Here is a 16,952-nt window from a genome sequence, read left to right on the forward strand (position 1 = left end):
AAAATAGTAAGTACTTTTCCATATTTAATTAAAAATATCGAGTATAAACTCTAAATACTCACCTTACATAAAAATTTATTTTACCTTTAAAATATAATTTTTCTATATAAATTTAAATTAATCAGACTCAAAATGAATATTAAATTTTTTTTTTACCTAAATCAATGAAAGCCAAGTGTGACATGGTTTAAAGATTCTAGGGGTCTTTAGATTCCACCATAACCAGACACGTACAACATTTAACAAGACAACGCCAACTACCCACATACAGCCGCCTCACACCCACAGCCCCCCTCCATTAATACTCTTCTACTACACCAAAAAAACCAAAGAACCCCTTTGATAAAGTTTGCATTTTTACGCTTTCCAAGACACCCTTCTTGGAAAATCCGAAAACAAGAAAAAACCAAAGTCAAAGCAGATTCTGGGTCTGATTGTAGTTGTTGGTGCAGTAGAGAAAACCAAGAAAACCCCATTATTATCATATCACCAGAGCCTTGGTTTTTCTCAGGCTTTGGGTTCAGACATGGCGTCTTGGTTGAAGTTCTTGTTCATATCCTTTGTTTTTCTTGCTGTAGTTGTTCCTAAAGTCAAAGCAGATTCTGGATCGTCGTTGGATGATGAAGTTGAAGCAGTTAGATCGGATGTTATCACTTCTCAAGAATTGGAACTTCTTAAATCCAAGATCCAATCTTTAGGTTAGTTGTCACTTGTGAATTGCTCCCTTTTTGCTTAATTGGTACTGTTGAGTGTATTTTTTTTGGAATCTCAGTACTGAGAAGTGTAGTCAACTTCATAGATTGACTTACTTAAAGGTATTAATTTTTTGAAAATTTGTTATTAATTGAGCTGGAAATTATGAAGAAAGAAGGGATTTTTAGTAAGACTAGCATATTATTACAGGATTTTTGTTCTGTATTGTGAATAGTGTTCAAAACGAGAAGAGTGGAATTGAACAATGTTTTTTCTTTTTTCATTTGTATTTTGTATAATGTTCACAATGAATTACGTTTACGAATAAAAAGAACTTGTGAAATGAACTGCAGTATTTCAAGTTGTAGTGCAAAAACTTCAAGTTTCAAATGAAGTAACATTATTTTCAAGTGAAGTTGCCAAAAGAAACACGGGGCTTAGATTTTGCTATAGGAAGCTGCAGACTCCAGTTTGGTAGTTTTCTCCAACTCCAAGATTTATATTCTACTTTCTCTCTCAGTAGAAGTGCGTCAATCCAAAGATGAACATGGTGATTTGATAACTTTGAACATTTGAAGCAGAATATTATGGCTCCATGTATGTTTTCTATGGAAATGGTGTCTTGCTGGTGTCATACTTTGTACTTTAACATCTGTATAAAAATTTATGGCAAGGTTATAAATTTGGGAGAGTGCCTATTCTGCAGTTGTCATACTTTGTACTTTGCTATTGTCATTGGCCTCGAGTAATGAGGTTTTTAAATTTCATATAGTTTTTTCCTTGTGTTGTGAGGTAATTCTGCAACAGTGAGTTTTGGATTAGTGCTTGGGATGTAGATTTGTTTTGTTCAATTTTGGCTACCAAATATTAATTATTACTCATCTCTCTTTCCTTCTAATGGGTTCTGTTTTTTTAAGAATCAAACGTTGAGGAGACTGTGCGAGCACTGAAAGGAAAGGATGAGGCGATTGCTGACAAAGAGAACATAATAAAAGAGAAGTCAGAGAGGATTAAGTCATTGTCAACTGAGTTGGCTTCTCTACAGGTTAGTCCCTCAAATTAGCAAGTTGGCTTTTCTATGCTATTTTAGTTTCATGAAAATGTCTTAGTAGTGTTGATGTAAGTCGTAGCCTCTTAAGTCGTATTGTTTTGTATAGAAAAAGGGAACACCAGATTCAGAGGAGCAAGTTGGAAAGGCTCGTGCACAAGCTGATCAGCTTGAAAAGCAGGTTGAGAGATTAAAAGAGGAAGTTGAAATGAAGAATAAGGAGAAAAGAGACTTCGAAGCGCATAAAGGTGAAACCGAGAAAAGATTATCTGAGTTAAATTTGAAGGTTGACAAGGTGAGCGTTTGATATGCTTTACTTTGTTTTTACAAAGTAATAAGTAGCTCATTTGCTTTCTTTCCTCTTTTCTTTTTAATTATGTTATCTATGTCTTAATTAATTGCTACAATAGTTATTCTAGCAGATGGAATTTCACTATAACAGATTCAATAAGAAAGCATATATGAAATTTCATGTATTGCATTTTTAGAAAGGATATCTTTTACGCGTTAAAACAATGAAGGGGAAAAAAGTTTTCGTCGCAGGTGAGCTGCATTTGTTTTTCCTTTTTTTGAACTTTTTAAGATCTGAGGATTACATTTTTCTGACCAGGAAGATTTGGCTACCACGTTCTTTTACTTGTCCTTGTAATTGAGAGTCTGTAGCCAATTAACTTAATATAAGTTTTTAAAAGGCAGTTGGGATATGTTATTCTGTTTCTTGGTTACAGAGATTGTCCTGCACATCATGCTAGAGTTATTATGACAGCTATCCAACTTAACCACTGCAACAAACAGAAAAGTATTAAAAAAGAAACAACTTTTAAATTCTGTCCCTGCTGGATTTTCCTCATCAATTTACTCCGATAGCATATCTCAGAACAAATATGGACAAATGATTCAAAAAGTTAGCTGAAACATAGAAAGGTGGAAGTGTCTGCAGAGCTCTGACTTTCATGAAAATATTCTTGAAGTTCGATAGAATCCAAATCTTTAAGCAAGGAATGTGGACGACTTGTTAAACTATAGGTAATTAAGGAGTCAACATTATGATAATGTAGAAGAAAGGAAGCCTGACGTAACATCGGATTGGAATGCATGCCTCAGTGAACACCTTCATGTAGTCATGTTTGGAGCACAAAGAACTAAGAAGATGCTTCAGTTGCATTGCTGTAATCAATTTAGTCCAAAAGTTTTTTAGAGAGCAAGTAGAATGTTGGCCTCCTCATGAGAACTGTGAATTACAGTGGAGGTAGGAAGTGTTATAATTTTGACAAAAAATAATCCGGAACCGCAGTCAAATCAGCCAGATGGTCCTACAAATGGAGAGAAGAACATGGGGAAAAGAAGAATCAAATGATGGTATAGAGTACCCATTGAATGACTGGAATTTCAAAAGAAAAAACACTTACAAATTGTTGTACTCTTCTTCATTTGACCTTTAAATGGTATCCTCAGTTGTTTGCAGTTACAATTCTTTGCATTTAGTCTTAAGTGCGTGGCAACACATTTGTAAAGTTTGATGGGAACCAAGCATTGTCATCTCATATCTCGAGATGATGTCGCATGAGAATTCTTTGCAGGAGTAGGCGTGATGACTGTTTTCTTGAAGATACTATGAAGCTTATATGAACAATAAGTTGCCTGTTTTCAGCTACACAGTTGATTTCATTCTGCCATTGAACAGACTTTGAATTTCCAGGACTTCTTGTGGATGTGTAGAAAGATCTTTTAGTTCTTACTGCTGCTGGTCTACATGTAATGTTTCAGCTAACCTTATGAAATTATTTTGTTTCTTTTTGGTTTATGCAGCTCCAAAAGACCATTGACAAACAGAAGGAGAAACTGAAAAAAACTGAACGAGCTCTTAAACTTGCTGAGGTGCTCTTGATATTAGAAAACAGCTTAATAGTTCTGAAGCTTGTGTCGTGAATAACAACGACTAAAGTCTCCCAATTTTGCTTATCAGGAGGAAATGATTAGAGCAAGGCTTGAAGCCACATCGAAGATGAAGGAACTCATGGAGGTAGATGTTCTAGCTCCCTATACATTATCAATGTATTCAGGGTTATGAGTACTATTGAAGATAGGAGGTTCCATCTCAATTTTGCATCTAGCTGAGTAATGCTGTGATTCATATTAATGTTTCTATCTACCATGTTATCGTGGTGCCATCGGGCTTCCATCATGTTGTGTTAAGAGTTTGATATGCTGATTTTATGGTTAGCTAGTTGTATCAGTTCTCATATGTTTGAACTGGGGATATCAAAAACTTTATGGACAGCTGGATGGTGGGTAGCTTTGGTAGTAAGGGGTAGTGTGGTGGTGGTGATGCTGGTGTTTAGCCTGCGGATTTGATGCTGGAGTAATTTTATTATTGAAGGCTAAAAGGGAAAAGAAATGTGAGGATAGGTTTGGTCTAAACCATTTGTATTATAGAGGATGATGGTTGTCTTGTAAGTGGGTGATATTGGCTAAAGTGAAAAATAATGGAAGGATGATAATAATGACAATGACACAAGGCACATAGATCGTGGAGGAAGATATTCATGAAGGAAATTGTGGGTTGTTTTGGTGTTTGCAAGAATGTGGCTGCTGCAAATGTGTGGATGTTGTGTTGTTTAGCGGTTGGCTATTTGCTACTTGTACATGAATCTCGGGGGAGAAGAAATTTAGTCGGTATACTGCATATATTTATTTAGAGGGCATCTCTAAAGTTCTACAACTTGTTTGCCCTTTATTTTAGGTGGGACAATCAAGTATAGTCCTTTTATTTAAATCATTGATAGCTGGTAGAGATGTTTTTGGATTCTGTTGATTTATGGTTAGCATGCAAAAACAGTTGAAGTTTCTTATAATTTGGAATTTTGCAATTTTTCCCAAATTTTGTGGGTTATCACGAGCTTGTCTAGCATTGTATCACTAGATTCATAAAGATCCTATATGGAGTAGAAAGTTGGATTGACTTCACATATATTGTCAATATGAGGAGTGAAGGGTGTTTTTTTGCAGTTCCCCTTGTTTTCCCTCTTGCTTGGTTTATGGAATTATGATGCGTGGAAGTTGTCTCTGATTTGTGGTGATGCATGTCGATTTAGTTGTGAACGTTTTTGGATAAGAATCTGATTCATGTGGAACCAGGTTATGTTTCCTGCACCATACCTAGCAATAAGTCAAAAAAGGGATCAAAGTTGCATACTGCATCAATCATTAACTGTGTTGGCCTCTTTAAGTCCAGCAATTTGCAGGCTTAGTTACAAGAAACAAGAAAAGAGTTGGAAAACTGAGAAATTTGAAGACTTGTGCTCTCTATCTATGCTTTGTGTTGTAGATGATGATCCATTATATAAATGTTAACTCTGCTCTTTCCTTCTGCTTAAAATCCAGATGCATGGGGCATGGCTTCCACGTTGGGTTGAAGTTCGTATATCTCACTACCAGGTATTTTGAGCAAAAATCATAATTAACCTTCTTGTAAATGGATTGCCAACTCTGCTGTGAATTTCAGTCTCTTTTGGAGAAACATTGGAAGAAGCACGGAAAACCTGCTATGGACAGAGTGATACAGAAGGTACACATCTTGTTGCTACTGGATCCTGTTAAACTATTGATTATTGAATGAATGCTTGTTTGAGTTACTATTCTATCCTGTTTACCCTTTTTCACTTGCTTCTTAGGCAGTTGAGAAGAAGGCCCAAGCTGAGGTATGGGCTGCGCCACATATAGAAACAGTCAAAACAGTAAGTCAGATTTGCATCATTTAACGCTTGAGTCTCTTACCATATTAAATTTAATTATTTTATTGGATGAGTTCTCGGAAGTTGTGAAAGTCAGAGATGGTATGATGTTAAAGACTTTGGAATGTCCCAAATGGACAAGTGTGTCATATAAATTGGAAAAAGATGGAGTAGTTACTTCTTTTAGTGTATACCACTTCATTCTTCTCTGCAACAACATATACCCAGTGTAGTCCCACTTCATTCTCTATTAAGGATCAATTTGTGTTGTGCATTTAATATAAAGAGAAGTCACTACATTATGTGGGTATATGGTTAATTGACAGTTTGATGCCTAAACCTCTCATCAAGGTTCAACAAATATGAATGAAGATAGAACTAGTTTATCTGGGAGTTCCTGCTGTTGCAGAATTAACAAAGAAGTGAGAGAATCTTATTGTTTCTTCTTGTGAATTCTGATCTCTGTGTGCTGAGATAGTGGACCATCAAAAAAATTTAATGGGCATATACCGCATTGGGGCTGATTTTAACCCAACTCATTTATTAATTCAACCCGTCCATTTGACACCCCTAGGCATACATATTATGAGTATGTTATTACCTCAACTCATCTCTTCCATGGAAATAAGTACTTGAACAATAAAACTAAACTAATTTGAAATTTCATGCTAACAAAGCAATAATGGTACCTTGCTAGGTAAAGTGGTAGAGTATCTTTATTCTTACCTAGAGGTGAGTTCTTTTATCTGCTAAATTACACAGTCACTTGATATCTGGAGGAGGAAAATCAAGAGTAAGTAGGACTAGCTAAAGTGTGGGGAGTGAGATGACTTCCAGAATTGCAAAGACACTATTAGTTTTTTAGATGTAGATACAATTATCTACTTCAAACATTCATTTTACTCCTTAAGCTAGTTTTCGTGCTGTATTTGAGTTTAAGATGGAGGATCTTAATAATTTCTCGTGTTTGCTGTTCTACTCTTTGAAGAAATGGATGCCAGCTGTGAAGGAACAGTGGGTGGTAATAACCACTAACCTCAAGCCACACTTGGAATTGGTTAGGACCAAAGGGTTTGAGGTTTATGAAACATCTAAAGGCGCCATAACTCCACATATTGTCAAGGTTCAAGAACTAGCAGAACCTCACGTTCAGGTAACATCCCTTATCTGTTCATTTAAATGAATAATAATTTCTGATATATCAAGAATAAGTACAATAAAAAATATAATTTCCTGTTGTACATGCATCAAATGTATAACCTCTACCTATTTTTCCAGTTTTATTTGTATGTGATGTGATGAAAGCATATTTTTCACAGGAACTTAAGAAATTCAGCAAACCATACATTGATCAGGTTGCCACTGCTACAAAACCTCATGTTGAAAAAGTTCGTATTGTTGTAAAGCCATATACAGATGTGGCAGTTCATCATTATGGAAAGTTCCTGGAGTCTGCAACAGTATACCATCATCAGGTGTGTGAAAATAAAGTGATGTGATAGCCCCTGAAATATTCAGATCTCACAGAGGTTTACTTGTGATTGAGATATGCAAGTTATAGTCTCTTTCTCAACTTTTCCAGTATTTTTACTACTGCGTCAGTTTCTCATGTATTCAGGTTCCGATGAACCCGTAGACCCAAAAATGAAATTTAAAAAATCCTGTTGACTCTTAAGTTACATTTCCTGCCTGTCTTCTTGCTGCCTCTGTATTCTTACTCAGGAGAGGCTCGTTTTACTACTGCATCAGTTTCTCATGTATTCAGGTTCCAATGAACCCGTAGACCCAAAAATGAAATTTAAAAAATCCTGTGGACTCTTAAGTTACATTTCCTTCCTGTCTTCTTGCTGCCTCTGTATTCTTACTCGGGAGAGGCTCGTTTTTTAGAATGGTTTTGCTTAAGCTGCTAAATTATCCAAGGGATAAGGGTTCAATGAGGACAAATTAGTCTGTATTGTTTACCATGTCTTAATTCATTACAACAACAACATACCCTGTGAAGTCTCACAAGTGGGGTCTGGGGAGGGTAAGAAGTACACAGACCTTACCACTACCTCATGGAGATAGAAAGGCTGTTTCCGAAAGACCCTCGGCTCAAAAGTCACAGTCCAAGTAAGAAAGAAAAACAATGTATATAGCATAATGACAAAAAAAAATGAAAAGCGATGCAAATTTTACAAGACAATAACAATAACAATAACAATAGCAAAGTAGTGTGATAATCAAAGGCAATAACAACACAACTATAAAGGCACGCATAGACCTACAACCACCCTAAACCGACACACATCAAGACATCATTCTATTCCTACTAGCCTTCTACCCTAATCCGCAACCTCCACTTATTTCTATCTAAGGTCATCTCCTCGGTGATATGGAGTAGCGCCATATCTTGTCTAATCACCTCTCACCAATATTTTTTCGGTCTACCCCTACCCCTCCGCATAAACCTCAAATCCAACCGCTTGTACCTCTTAATTGGGGCGTCGACACCCCTCTTCTGCACATGTCCAAACCATCTCAGTCTCGCTTCTCTCATCTTGCCTGCCATAGATGCCACTCCCACCTTTTCCTAAATAACCTCATTCCTAATATTATCACTCGTAGTGTGTTCATACATCCATCTCAGCATCTTCATCTCCGCAACATGCATTTTGTGAACATGAGAGTTCTTTACTGGCCAACACTCCACTCCATATAACACCATTGGTCTAACCACCATTCTGTAGAACTTACTTTAAGTTTATGTGGTACTTTCTTATCACACAGGACTCTAGAGACAAACCTCCATTTCATCCACGTTGCCCCAATGCGGTGCGTGACATCATCATCGATGTCCCACTACTCTGGATGATGGATCCAATATATTTAAAGCTTTCTGTCTTGGGAATAGGTTGAGTGGTAAGCCTCAATTCCATACCCTCTTCATCCATCGCAACACTAAATTTGCATTCCAAGTATTTTGTTTTGGTCCTGCTCAATCTGAACCCTTTGGACTCCAGTGTTCATCTCCAAACCTCTAGCTTATCATTAACTCTGTCTCGAGTCTCATCAATCAAAACTATGTCGTCGCAAATAACATACACCATAAAACCTCCTCCTGAATAGACCGTGTCTGCTTATCCATCACCAAGGCAAAAAGAAAAGGATTCAGCACAAATCCTTAATGTAGTCCCATCTCAATAGGAAAATGCTCTGAGTCACCTCCCACCTTCCTAACCCAAGTCTTGGCTCTAGCATACATGTTTTTTCTCGCCCTAATATACACCATTAGGACACCTTTAGCCTGCAGAGACTTATCTCTTAATTCATTGAGTGGAGGAAATGATGGTCATTTTTCTTCTGGTGGTTGTGTTGGATTTGTCTTCTGCTTACCTTCTTTGGATTTGTCTTCTGCTTACCTTCTTAAGGTGATGAAGAAAAGAAGAAGAACAACAACATACCCCGTGTAATACTAGGTGGGGTCTGGAGAGGGTAGAGTGTACATTTACCTTACCCCTACCTCGTGGAGGTAGAGAAGTTGTTTCCTTGAGACCATCGGCAAGATGATAATAGAAAGAAAATGTGATATTCTAGGCTTAGAAGAGTAGCGTTTGAACTCTTGTCGGAAGAGGTAGCGAGGTTATATTACAGTTGGAAGAGTTAATGATTTGATTGATCTGGTGGAAGAATCGTTGAAATAGAAAATACCTTTGCTACTATGCATATGTTGCTTATAGTATTTAAATTGTCTTGGTCCGTATATTCTAAATCAATGTTTCATGCCATCTGAAGCTGCAAGGTACAGTAGACGAAATAATGAAGAAACATGAGCTTACAAGACCTCTTGCAACAAAAGAGTTTGTCTGGTTTGCTGTATGTATCTGATTGTCATATTCTATGGTCTTGCTGTTGTGTCCTGCCCTTTTACTCAATTTGATGATCTCATACTAGCTAATCTTATGTGGTATAGGCTTCAGCAGTGTTGGCTTTGCCCGTTATAATTCTGTTCAAACTTTTGTCTGGTATTTTCTGGTTAGCACAGTTTTCTCTGCTCCCTTATTTACATTTTCACATTGATCTACCTTCTATATTGAAGTGTCTGCAGATCTACTTTATCCTACGAGGCTCAGAATTGTCTGTATTTTATTATTTGTGACAGTAAAAAGACGAAGAAACCTACTCGACATGGTCATTCACACCATTCACGTCGTAAGTCCAAGAGGCCGCACACAGACAAGTAGGGTGAGGTAGTACAATGCTTTCATCAGAAACCAAGCGCTTTACAGTTTACAGGTATCACCTTTAGCTATTTGCCTTCTTTGTTTACCTGGGATAAGTTAGTTTATGGGTGCATTTATATCTTGAGCTGAATTCATGTATGCCTATTTCCCCTATGACTGGGTGGATCAGTTTCACAGTGTTAGCCTTTCAGATTAAAGGTTAATGGTAGTAGTAGCATGCTTTAAAATTAGATTGCCTCTGTAAGAAATGTTCTGAAGTTCCTTGCCATATACGCATGTACTTGTTCTTGTTTGCTTCTATAAGGTCACTTTTGCAAAGCAAATACACCCATCTCAGTGTATTATTTATGGGTGGAACACGGATGATTCTTGATGGCTTGTGACGAAAATCGTTGAGACTAGTGAGAGTTGTCTATTTGGAAAACGTGAATTGTGACAATTCTTGGCCAAAATCCGAAGTAGCACTTTTTCTACATGATTATCCTTGTACCAAATTACGTCCCATATCTACTCCAAATGATGATTTTTTTTCGGGGGACTTGAGTTCATATGCTTTTGGGAATAAAGCAGTAAAACTAGGCCTCAGTAATTTTCCAGTCAACTAAAGTGTGAAGTGTGACTTGCTTCTGTATGTCGCAAAAATTGATGTACTCCTTGATGTCAAGTAGTCGTTGACCCGACTGTCTAGCCAACAGCTGGCGTTTCTATGCTCCATGAGCAAAAATATGTAAGATTAGCTATGAGAGAACTAGATAGCTAGAGCCAAATACTTGTATAGTGAGTAAAGAACGAATTCATAGTTTCAAAGAAATGTACGGGAAGATCAAACTATATGTTCATATTGTGGGTCATCTTTCATCATCTTCACCAGATTTTGCATTTTTTTCACAACTCGAGTATTCACTGCTATGTGTATGACGTTGGGTTTATTTCATCTTATTTGCAGATGAGTTGTGTCATTGTTTCACGGGGCGTTCAAAGTATCAGTCAATCTGCAGATTCTTTTGTTTTCCAAGTTCTGCATAGATTTTCCATATGTGCATAAAGCATGAATGGTGAGGTTAGAGGGTGTGAGAAATTTACTTTTGTACTATTACTGTGTGTTTGCTTTGGATAGTGTTAATGTTGGTGTTTTATGGGTTTTTCCACTACTCTTGTTAGGTTACAATGTTGTGACACTGTATTTTAGTTGTGTATTATTTATCGAAGTAGTTGTATTAAGATCTTCTCAGTCATATTTGATCATAGGTGTAACGGTGGAGGCAAAATTATTCGGAAGCTTAAACGGAGGATAAATATAAACAATGTACCAGAGTACATGGGTACATTTGGCCTTTGTACTTACTATTTCTATATCTTGTTTGTACTTTGAATTGGTTTTGGATGAAGTTTTGAAAATGTAGCTAATCAATCTGTTCACAACATATTAGTCATTCAATGAAAAATGTTGGTTCTCTATAAAAAATATTTTCGTTCTCAAAATTCTAATTTTATACTTTTGATAGATATGAAAAATGATTTTTTTATATGAAATAACTATAAAGTCAATGTGAGTCTCTCTAGTTGTAGGTCCTATATGTATTGGGGTTCTATTGATAAATACAGAGAACCTTTTTCATGATTATTTCATCATAAATACACCCGAGATCAATTTACAACAAAAAGAGCACATTTGATTCTAAAGTCCTTTCTTATTCTTAAACCATGTCTCGTTCAGTTGTTTTGAAGTTCTTATTTTATTTATATTTATTGAATATCAAATAACAAAATAGTGGCCAATAATAAAAATTCTCCTTTGAAATTTATTTTACTGAGTATAAACTCAGGCAAAGAGTCTTAAGGAAAAAAACATTCTCAAATATCAAACTGCAGAAGTCTATAAACATGCATCATAGAACAAGAAAGAGAAAGCAAAAACTTGGTTATGTTTCTGAAAAACCTCTTTAAACATATACTAATTAACTATAGAAGAAAATAGCTCTATCACTATCTCCAAACAACTAATTATTTTATATAGAACATACTTGTCCTCTAATTAGATGTACTCGAATCCTTCAAAAATGCATTATTTTTAGAAAATATGATATGTATGAGTGCAACAACTTTTTGTAGGATTCAAACAACCACTACACAAAAAATGATCTTTAGCGGCAATTAATTCACGGCCTCTTTGTAAATGTCGCTAAACCCTATAGCGACATTGGATCTAATGACAATTAATTAATGCCGGTAAAAGTTTTAGCACTCTTTATTAATATGCATATTTATTGCCATTAAAAGTTGTTTTCGTTGTAGTGACTAGGCCAATAGTTTTCTAATTCATGAGCACTATTCTCCATAGCCATGAATCTATTCATGGCATTTCCACTACTCATATCTTCACCATAACCAACTTGATCATCATGAGTTGTCATCATCACATGAGAAGAAGAACTCATATCTTGTGGCGGTGGCACTGGCTGAGAAGTGGTGGCACCACCACCATCACCACCAAGATTCAAATTCAATCCTGAAATAGTAAAACAATTGCCTCCTCCTCCTCCACCTAAATTATAGTTCATGATTTGGGATTGAATAATTGGATGCAAGCTCATCATGTTAGACGACGATGAAAGGCCTCGAAAAACCCTATTGAGTTCTTGAATTTCTGGATGGTTGATCATGTAAGCAGCACCTGATGATGATCTTCCCATGGCTAGTTGAAAGGCATTATGTTCATCTTGTGGCATTATCATTTGTGAAGACATGCATATTGTGTTTGGATTGATTTGATCTAGTGTGTTGTAGGGGTTTACATGAAATCTTGAAGTATTGTTACAAGGGTATTTTTTCCCACCTGTTGTACTCTTTTGGAATACACGGCAAACAACCCATTCGTCTTGCTGAAAAAAATTTCAAGTATATATATAGAACGAGTTATTATTAATTAGATGACATAATTTGAATCGACACAAAACTATAATAAAAAAAAAGAAGGATAACTTTTGAAACTGATGTAAACTTATCGTAATATTTATGTGTCAATATACAAGTATGTTAGAGGTAGTATAGACATTAGAGTAAGTTAATAGATGACAAATTAAGACTTGAGAAATTGAAACTTACAATTTAAGCACCACTTATATAAAAAGCAATCCAATACACTAAGCTCTCACCAAGCTCTCGGTGCGAATAAAAGGTCCTTACAATTTAACTACTTGTATACATTAGTATCATTCATAAATATTACAAACTGGAACTCATACTATAACTATATTTGCTTACTTTATTTTAAATTGGAAAAATTATTTGGGTGAGTATTTTTTAATAAATAATTATAATTTAAGAGATATTTTTTTATTTATTATCATCTATAGCAATACATAATAATATTATGATAAATCTGTTATGTATTAAAAATGAATTATGCATGCAATATAAATATATTATAAGTGTTTTAAAATATATATTATGTTTGTTTGGTAAGAAATTGACACAATGTATTATAATTGTATAAGAGAGTGTGTTAAACGTATTATCCATGAATAAAATTTGTATTATGTATTTTATAAATTATTCTCAGTAATATATATTAAAACTATATTATAAGTGTCCATTAAAAAAATATTATTACTATAAATAACAAATATTTTCTCAATTTAATAAATCTACTTAAGTTTCCCTTTTAAATTTGACTTGCACAAGGCAAGCTAACCCGAGCAAGCAAGAAAACTGATCTTTTCCACAACTACCTATTTTCTCTTGCACTATATCAACATATACTCTCTCTGTAATAATATAATTTTGTTTAGTTTGTCTTAAAAAATATTCCCTTCGTTCCCTTTTAATTATCATCTTTCATTTTTCGAGAATCAATTTGATTATTTTTTAAAGTTAAATTAGAATTAACAATTTAGATATTCAATAACTATACAAAAACTACTATAAATTATATTTTTTCATATTAATATAATGAAAAAATTACATCTTAAAATGTTTAGCCAAAGTTCATATCATTTGACTCTTAAAAAGAAAAAATGTAACAATTAAAAAGGAACTACAGGAATATGATATATTTCTATATTTAAAAATAATAGTTTAAGTTTCAAATATTACTTTTTATGAGATGATTTATAGTCATACAAATATTTATAACTTGTTTTAAATTACAAATTTCAAAAAAATAAAATTCACTTTAATTTTTTTTTCCAATCAACATGCATAGCATAAATTGGGAAAGGAGAAAGTAACGAAATGGCCTGGATACACATTCACCCTTTTTAGGTTTTGTACATATCCACATGAGAATGCCAAAATTCCTAGTACTATGAATTAACTATGATTGGACATATTGAAATTATTAATATAGTTTCATTTAAATGATCCATTCAATATTTTGGTTTTCCAATAATTAAATAAAAAGTACTTATATAAGTAAGATTTTCTAAATGTTTGGCCTGATATGAATTTTTGTATACTTGTATCTAGCAAAACAGATAGCTTCTACATCAGAAAAGGTTTGATTTTAGGAAAAAGGAAATTTAAAAATGTCATACCTGAGATTTGAATTTGTATTTATCTTATGTTAAGGTGATTAAACAAAATATTTTCACCCTTATTCTATCTTAGTATAGCTCCCCGCAAATTCATTTTCTAGGCAGATAATTTGTCTTATTTTTCACATTAATTATTAGTCCCATTTATTATAGACTATTATTTATAAATTATAATTATACTTTAAGAGACTTAATATATAATTCTTTTACACTATTATTAGAGGTTATTTAACTAAGCTTATAAATGGGCCAGTCAAAATAATTTATAAGTATTTTTTTTTTGGTTTATCTATGCATTTGATAAATACCCAAAGTACTTATAAATATCAAAAAAATCAATTATTTATTTTCAATTTTAGCATTTTTATCCAAACACATAATCATTTACAAAATCAATTTTAACACTTAATCTTATCAATTATTTACGATCAGTTAATTCAGACAGACTATTAAGATAAAAAGAGAGAGAGGGAGGGGGGGGTGGGGGTACATACCTTGTGTGTTCTATTGGAAGATTTGGAGTGGATCCTATATTCATGCATTACCCAATTGGTTTTCTCTCCTTTTGGAGCTCTTCCTCTATAAAATACCAATGTTTTCTTCATACCAACTAATTCTGAATTACTGAAGATCTCCTTGTCTTTCCCAGTAGTTTTCCAATATCCACTATTTGTTGCTCTATTTGTCCTCACTCCTGTTGGGTACTTCCTATCTCTCAGGCTGAAAAAGTACCATTCTTTTTCTCCCATTTTTGCCTTCCCTATGATAATTAATTTCCAAATAAGTTAACTTGATAATTAATAGAGCGTAATTACATATTTTCTCCGTTCTAAAATAAGTGTCATCCTATAAGCAAAAATAAATGTCTATTAAGAAATCAAATAAATACAATGTGTAGTTTACTCCCTCCGTCACAATTTATTCGACATCGATCTTTCGTTTTTCGAGAGTCAAACAAGTTTTTCTTTGACACCAATTTTTTCATATACCTCATAATTTTTTGAATTAACAATTATTTTGTGATTAATATTAATTTTTACATAGTTTTGAAATATATAAATTTTATTTTAATTTTTAAAAAGATATTATATTTGAATTTACAGTCAGAATTTAAAAAGGTTGACTCTCGAGGTCAGAATGATGTCACATAAATTGATACAAAGAAAGTAATAGTTTCAAGAAATAATGAGTCATTTCTTTGTCGATTATTTTGTGACTAACAATACGTTTACATAGTTACAAATTATGTAAATTTTCTTTTAAAATTTTAAAAGATTTCATATCCGAATTTAGAGTCAAGAAAGTAATAGTTCAAGAAATGAATCTTTTCTTAGAACTTTGGTTTTTGAAAAGGAACAAGAAATAGAAAACTTTCTTCAATTTTTTTGTTATAACAATTTGATGAAGCTTGCAAGCAAGTAAAGATGCACCATAGAGTAGGAGGCTTTAATTTATTTATTTATATTTTGGGAAGCGTACATAGAGCGTTATTTACATAATAGGTAATTAACGTTATAAAAAAGATAATTGCAAATTACTTTATATAGCAAGTATTGATTAATACTAACCTGGAAGAGAAATGATAATAATTAATTACATGTTATGATTAATGACAAGTTCCTGTAAAGATTATTTATACTATTGTATATAACTTAAATCATATTCCAAAGCTTTAGATGCTCTTGATTTATTTTACTCAAAATTTATTACCTTTATTAATCCAAATTTTCACTGTGTAAGATCCATTTAAGGAGAAAGAGCTTCCTATTAACATTTTTATTTTCACTCGAACACGATATCTCTAATTAAGAGTGGAGTTGGAAAATCATCCATCCCACCTTTTCTACTTTCTTTTGACCAAACAAACTTGAGCATGATGATAAGAGTTTAATGATACATACATCTGCATGAAGTATGAACAAAACCATATAATATAAAAAACAATTTCAAAACCCTAGCTCTTGCTTTCTTGATTTATACAGCCATATTATCATGTATTACTATTTAATTTCAATATGGTTGTTGTATATGCATGCTGTAGTAATTAACAAGTTTTGAGAGTTAATTATTACAACTTAATTATAAGTATATATATACCTGGAAGATCCCATGGCTCAGATTTGTTTAAATCAACATCTCCAATAGCCTTTGCACTAAAATTATTAGAATCAGAAATCTTGTTCATAAGATAATATGTTATAAGCTCTTCATCACTTGGATGAAAACGAAATCCTGGTGGTAGATCAATTTCTTCCTTTACTTCTCCTTCCATTTTTTCAAGAATTTTGACAAGTTCAAATAAAACCCTAAACCTTGAAACTTGTAAAACAAATAAAGGCTTTTAATTAGGATTATGTTGCAAAGAAATTTTCTTGTTGCTTAAATGTAGAGAATATATATGGAACTTTGGATAACTTGTTGCTAAACATTTGCTAGAAGTATAAGCTTGAGAGTTCTTGAAGTATAGAGGAATATATAGATTTTTCTTCTTGTTGAATTTAAAGAAGATATAATAATGTGTTTGAGAAGCTCTCACCTACCATGGGTCTTAAGGTACACGATGCCTCATGACCACAATTAAAGAAAACACACATGTTTTTTTTTCTTTTCCCAATAATCCATCACCTTCTAGGTATGGCGCCTTTGGGTGTGAAAGGTTAGGCTATTGACAGCTACTATGCGTTGGTCGAGTCGAATATGAGTTGGTCAAAAATGAGTC

The 16,952-nt window shown here is 33.7% G+C and overlaps 2 protein-coding genes across 6 annotated transcripts; one reads left to right on the forward strand and one right to left on the reverse strand.

The window, feature by feature from the left end:
- Positions 1-235: 235 nt before the first annotated feature.
- On the forward strand, positions 236-11,122 carry LOC129889487 (uncharacterized). Of its 5 annotated transcripts, none has more exons than XM_055964797.1 (15): positions 239-698; positions 1,611-1,738; positions 1,851-2,036; positions 3,551-3,619; positions 3,708-3,764; positions 5,126-5,179; positions 5,247-5,309; positions 5,416-5,478; positions 6,464-6,628; positions 6,795-6,950; positions 9,250-9,330; positions 9,428-9,489; positions 9,617-9,750; positions 10,645-10,753; positions 10,931-11,122. In XM_055964797.1, the coding sequence occupies exons 1-13, from the start codon at positions 527-529 to the stop codon at positions 9,696-9,698; spliced, it is 1,338 nt and encodes a 445-aa protein (XP_055820772.1). In that variant the 5' UTR covers positions 239-526; the 3' UTR covers positions 9,699-9,750; positions 10,645-10,753; positions 10,931-11,122. The 5 variants fall into 5 exon arrangements, with proteins under 5 accessions (XP_055820775.1, XP_055820774.1, XP_055820772.1 ...); XM_055964798.1 differs by having other exon boundaries at positions 10,947-11,122; XM_055964796.1 differs by lacking the exon at positions 10,931-11,122 and having other exon boundaries at positions 10,645-10,919.
- Positions 11,123-11,656: 534 nt separating this feature from the next.
- Positions 11,657-16,701, reverse strand: LOC129888423 (NAC domain-containing protein 46-like). The gene is made up of 3 exons (XM_055963402.1): positions 16,331-16,701; positions 14,728-14,993; positions 11,657-12,580 (listed from the first exon to the last, which is right to left on the reverse strand). The coding sequence occupies exons 1-3, from the start codon at positions 16,503-16,505 to the stop codon at positions 11,972-11,974; spliced, it is 1,050 nt and encodes a 349-aa protein (XP_055819377.1). The 5' UTR covers positions 16,506-16,701; the 3' UTR covers positions 11,657-11,971.
- Positions 16,702-16,952: the final 251 nt, after the last annotated feature.

This window comes from Solanum dulcamara, chromosome 5, assembly GCF_947179165.1.
Source record: "Solanum dulcamara chromosome 5, daSolDulc1.2, whole genome shotgun sequence".
Lineage (NCBI taxonomy): Eukaryota > Viridiplantae > Streptophyta > Magnoliopsida > Solanales > Solanaceae > Solanum > Solanum dulcamara.

Coding starts and splice junctions, on each gene's coding strand:
- LOC129889487 (XM_055964797.1), top strand. CDS start 527: ATGGCGTCTTGGTTGAAGTTCTTGTTCATATCCTTTGTTTTTCTTGCT. Junction 5,180..5,246: donor TTCGTATATCTCACTACCAG/GTATTTTGAGCA, acceptor TGTGAATTTCAG/TCTCTTTTGGAGAAACATTG. Junction 9,490..9,616: donor CTTTTGTCTGGTATTTTCTG/GTTAGCACAGTT, acceptor TATTTGTGACAG/TAAAAAGACGAAGAAACCTA.
- LOC129888423 (XM_055963402.1), bottom strand. CDS start 16,505: ATGGAAGGAGAAGTAAAGGAAGAAATTGATCTACCACCAGGATTTCGT. Junction 14,994..16,330: donor TGAGCCATGGGATCTTCCAG/GTATATATATAC, acceptor TAATTATCATAG/GGAAGGCAAAAATGGGAGAA. Junction 12,581..14,727: donor CTTCCAATAGAACACACAAG/GTATGTACCCCC, acceptor AATTTTTTTCAG/CAAGACGAATGGGTTGTTTG.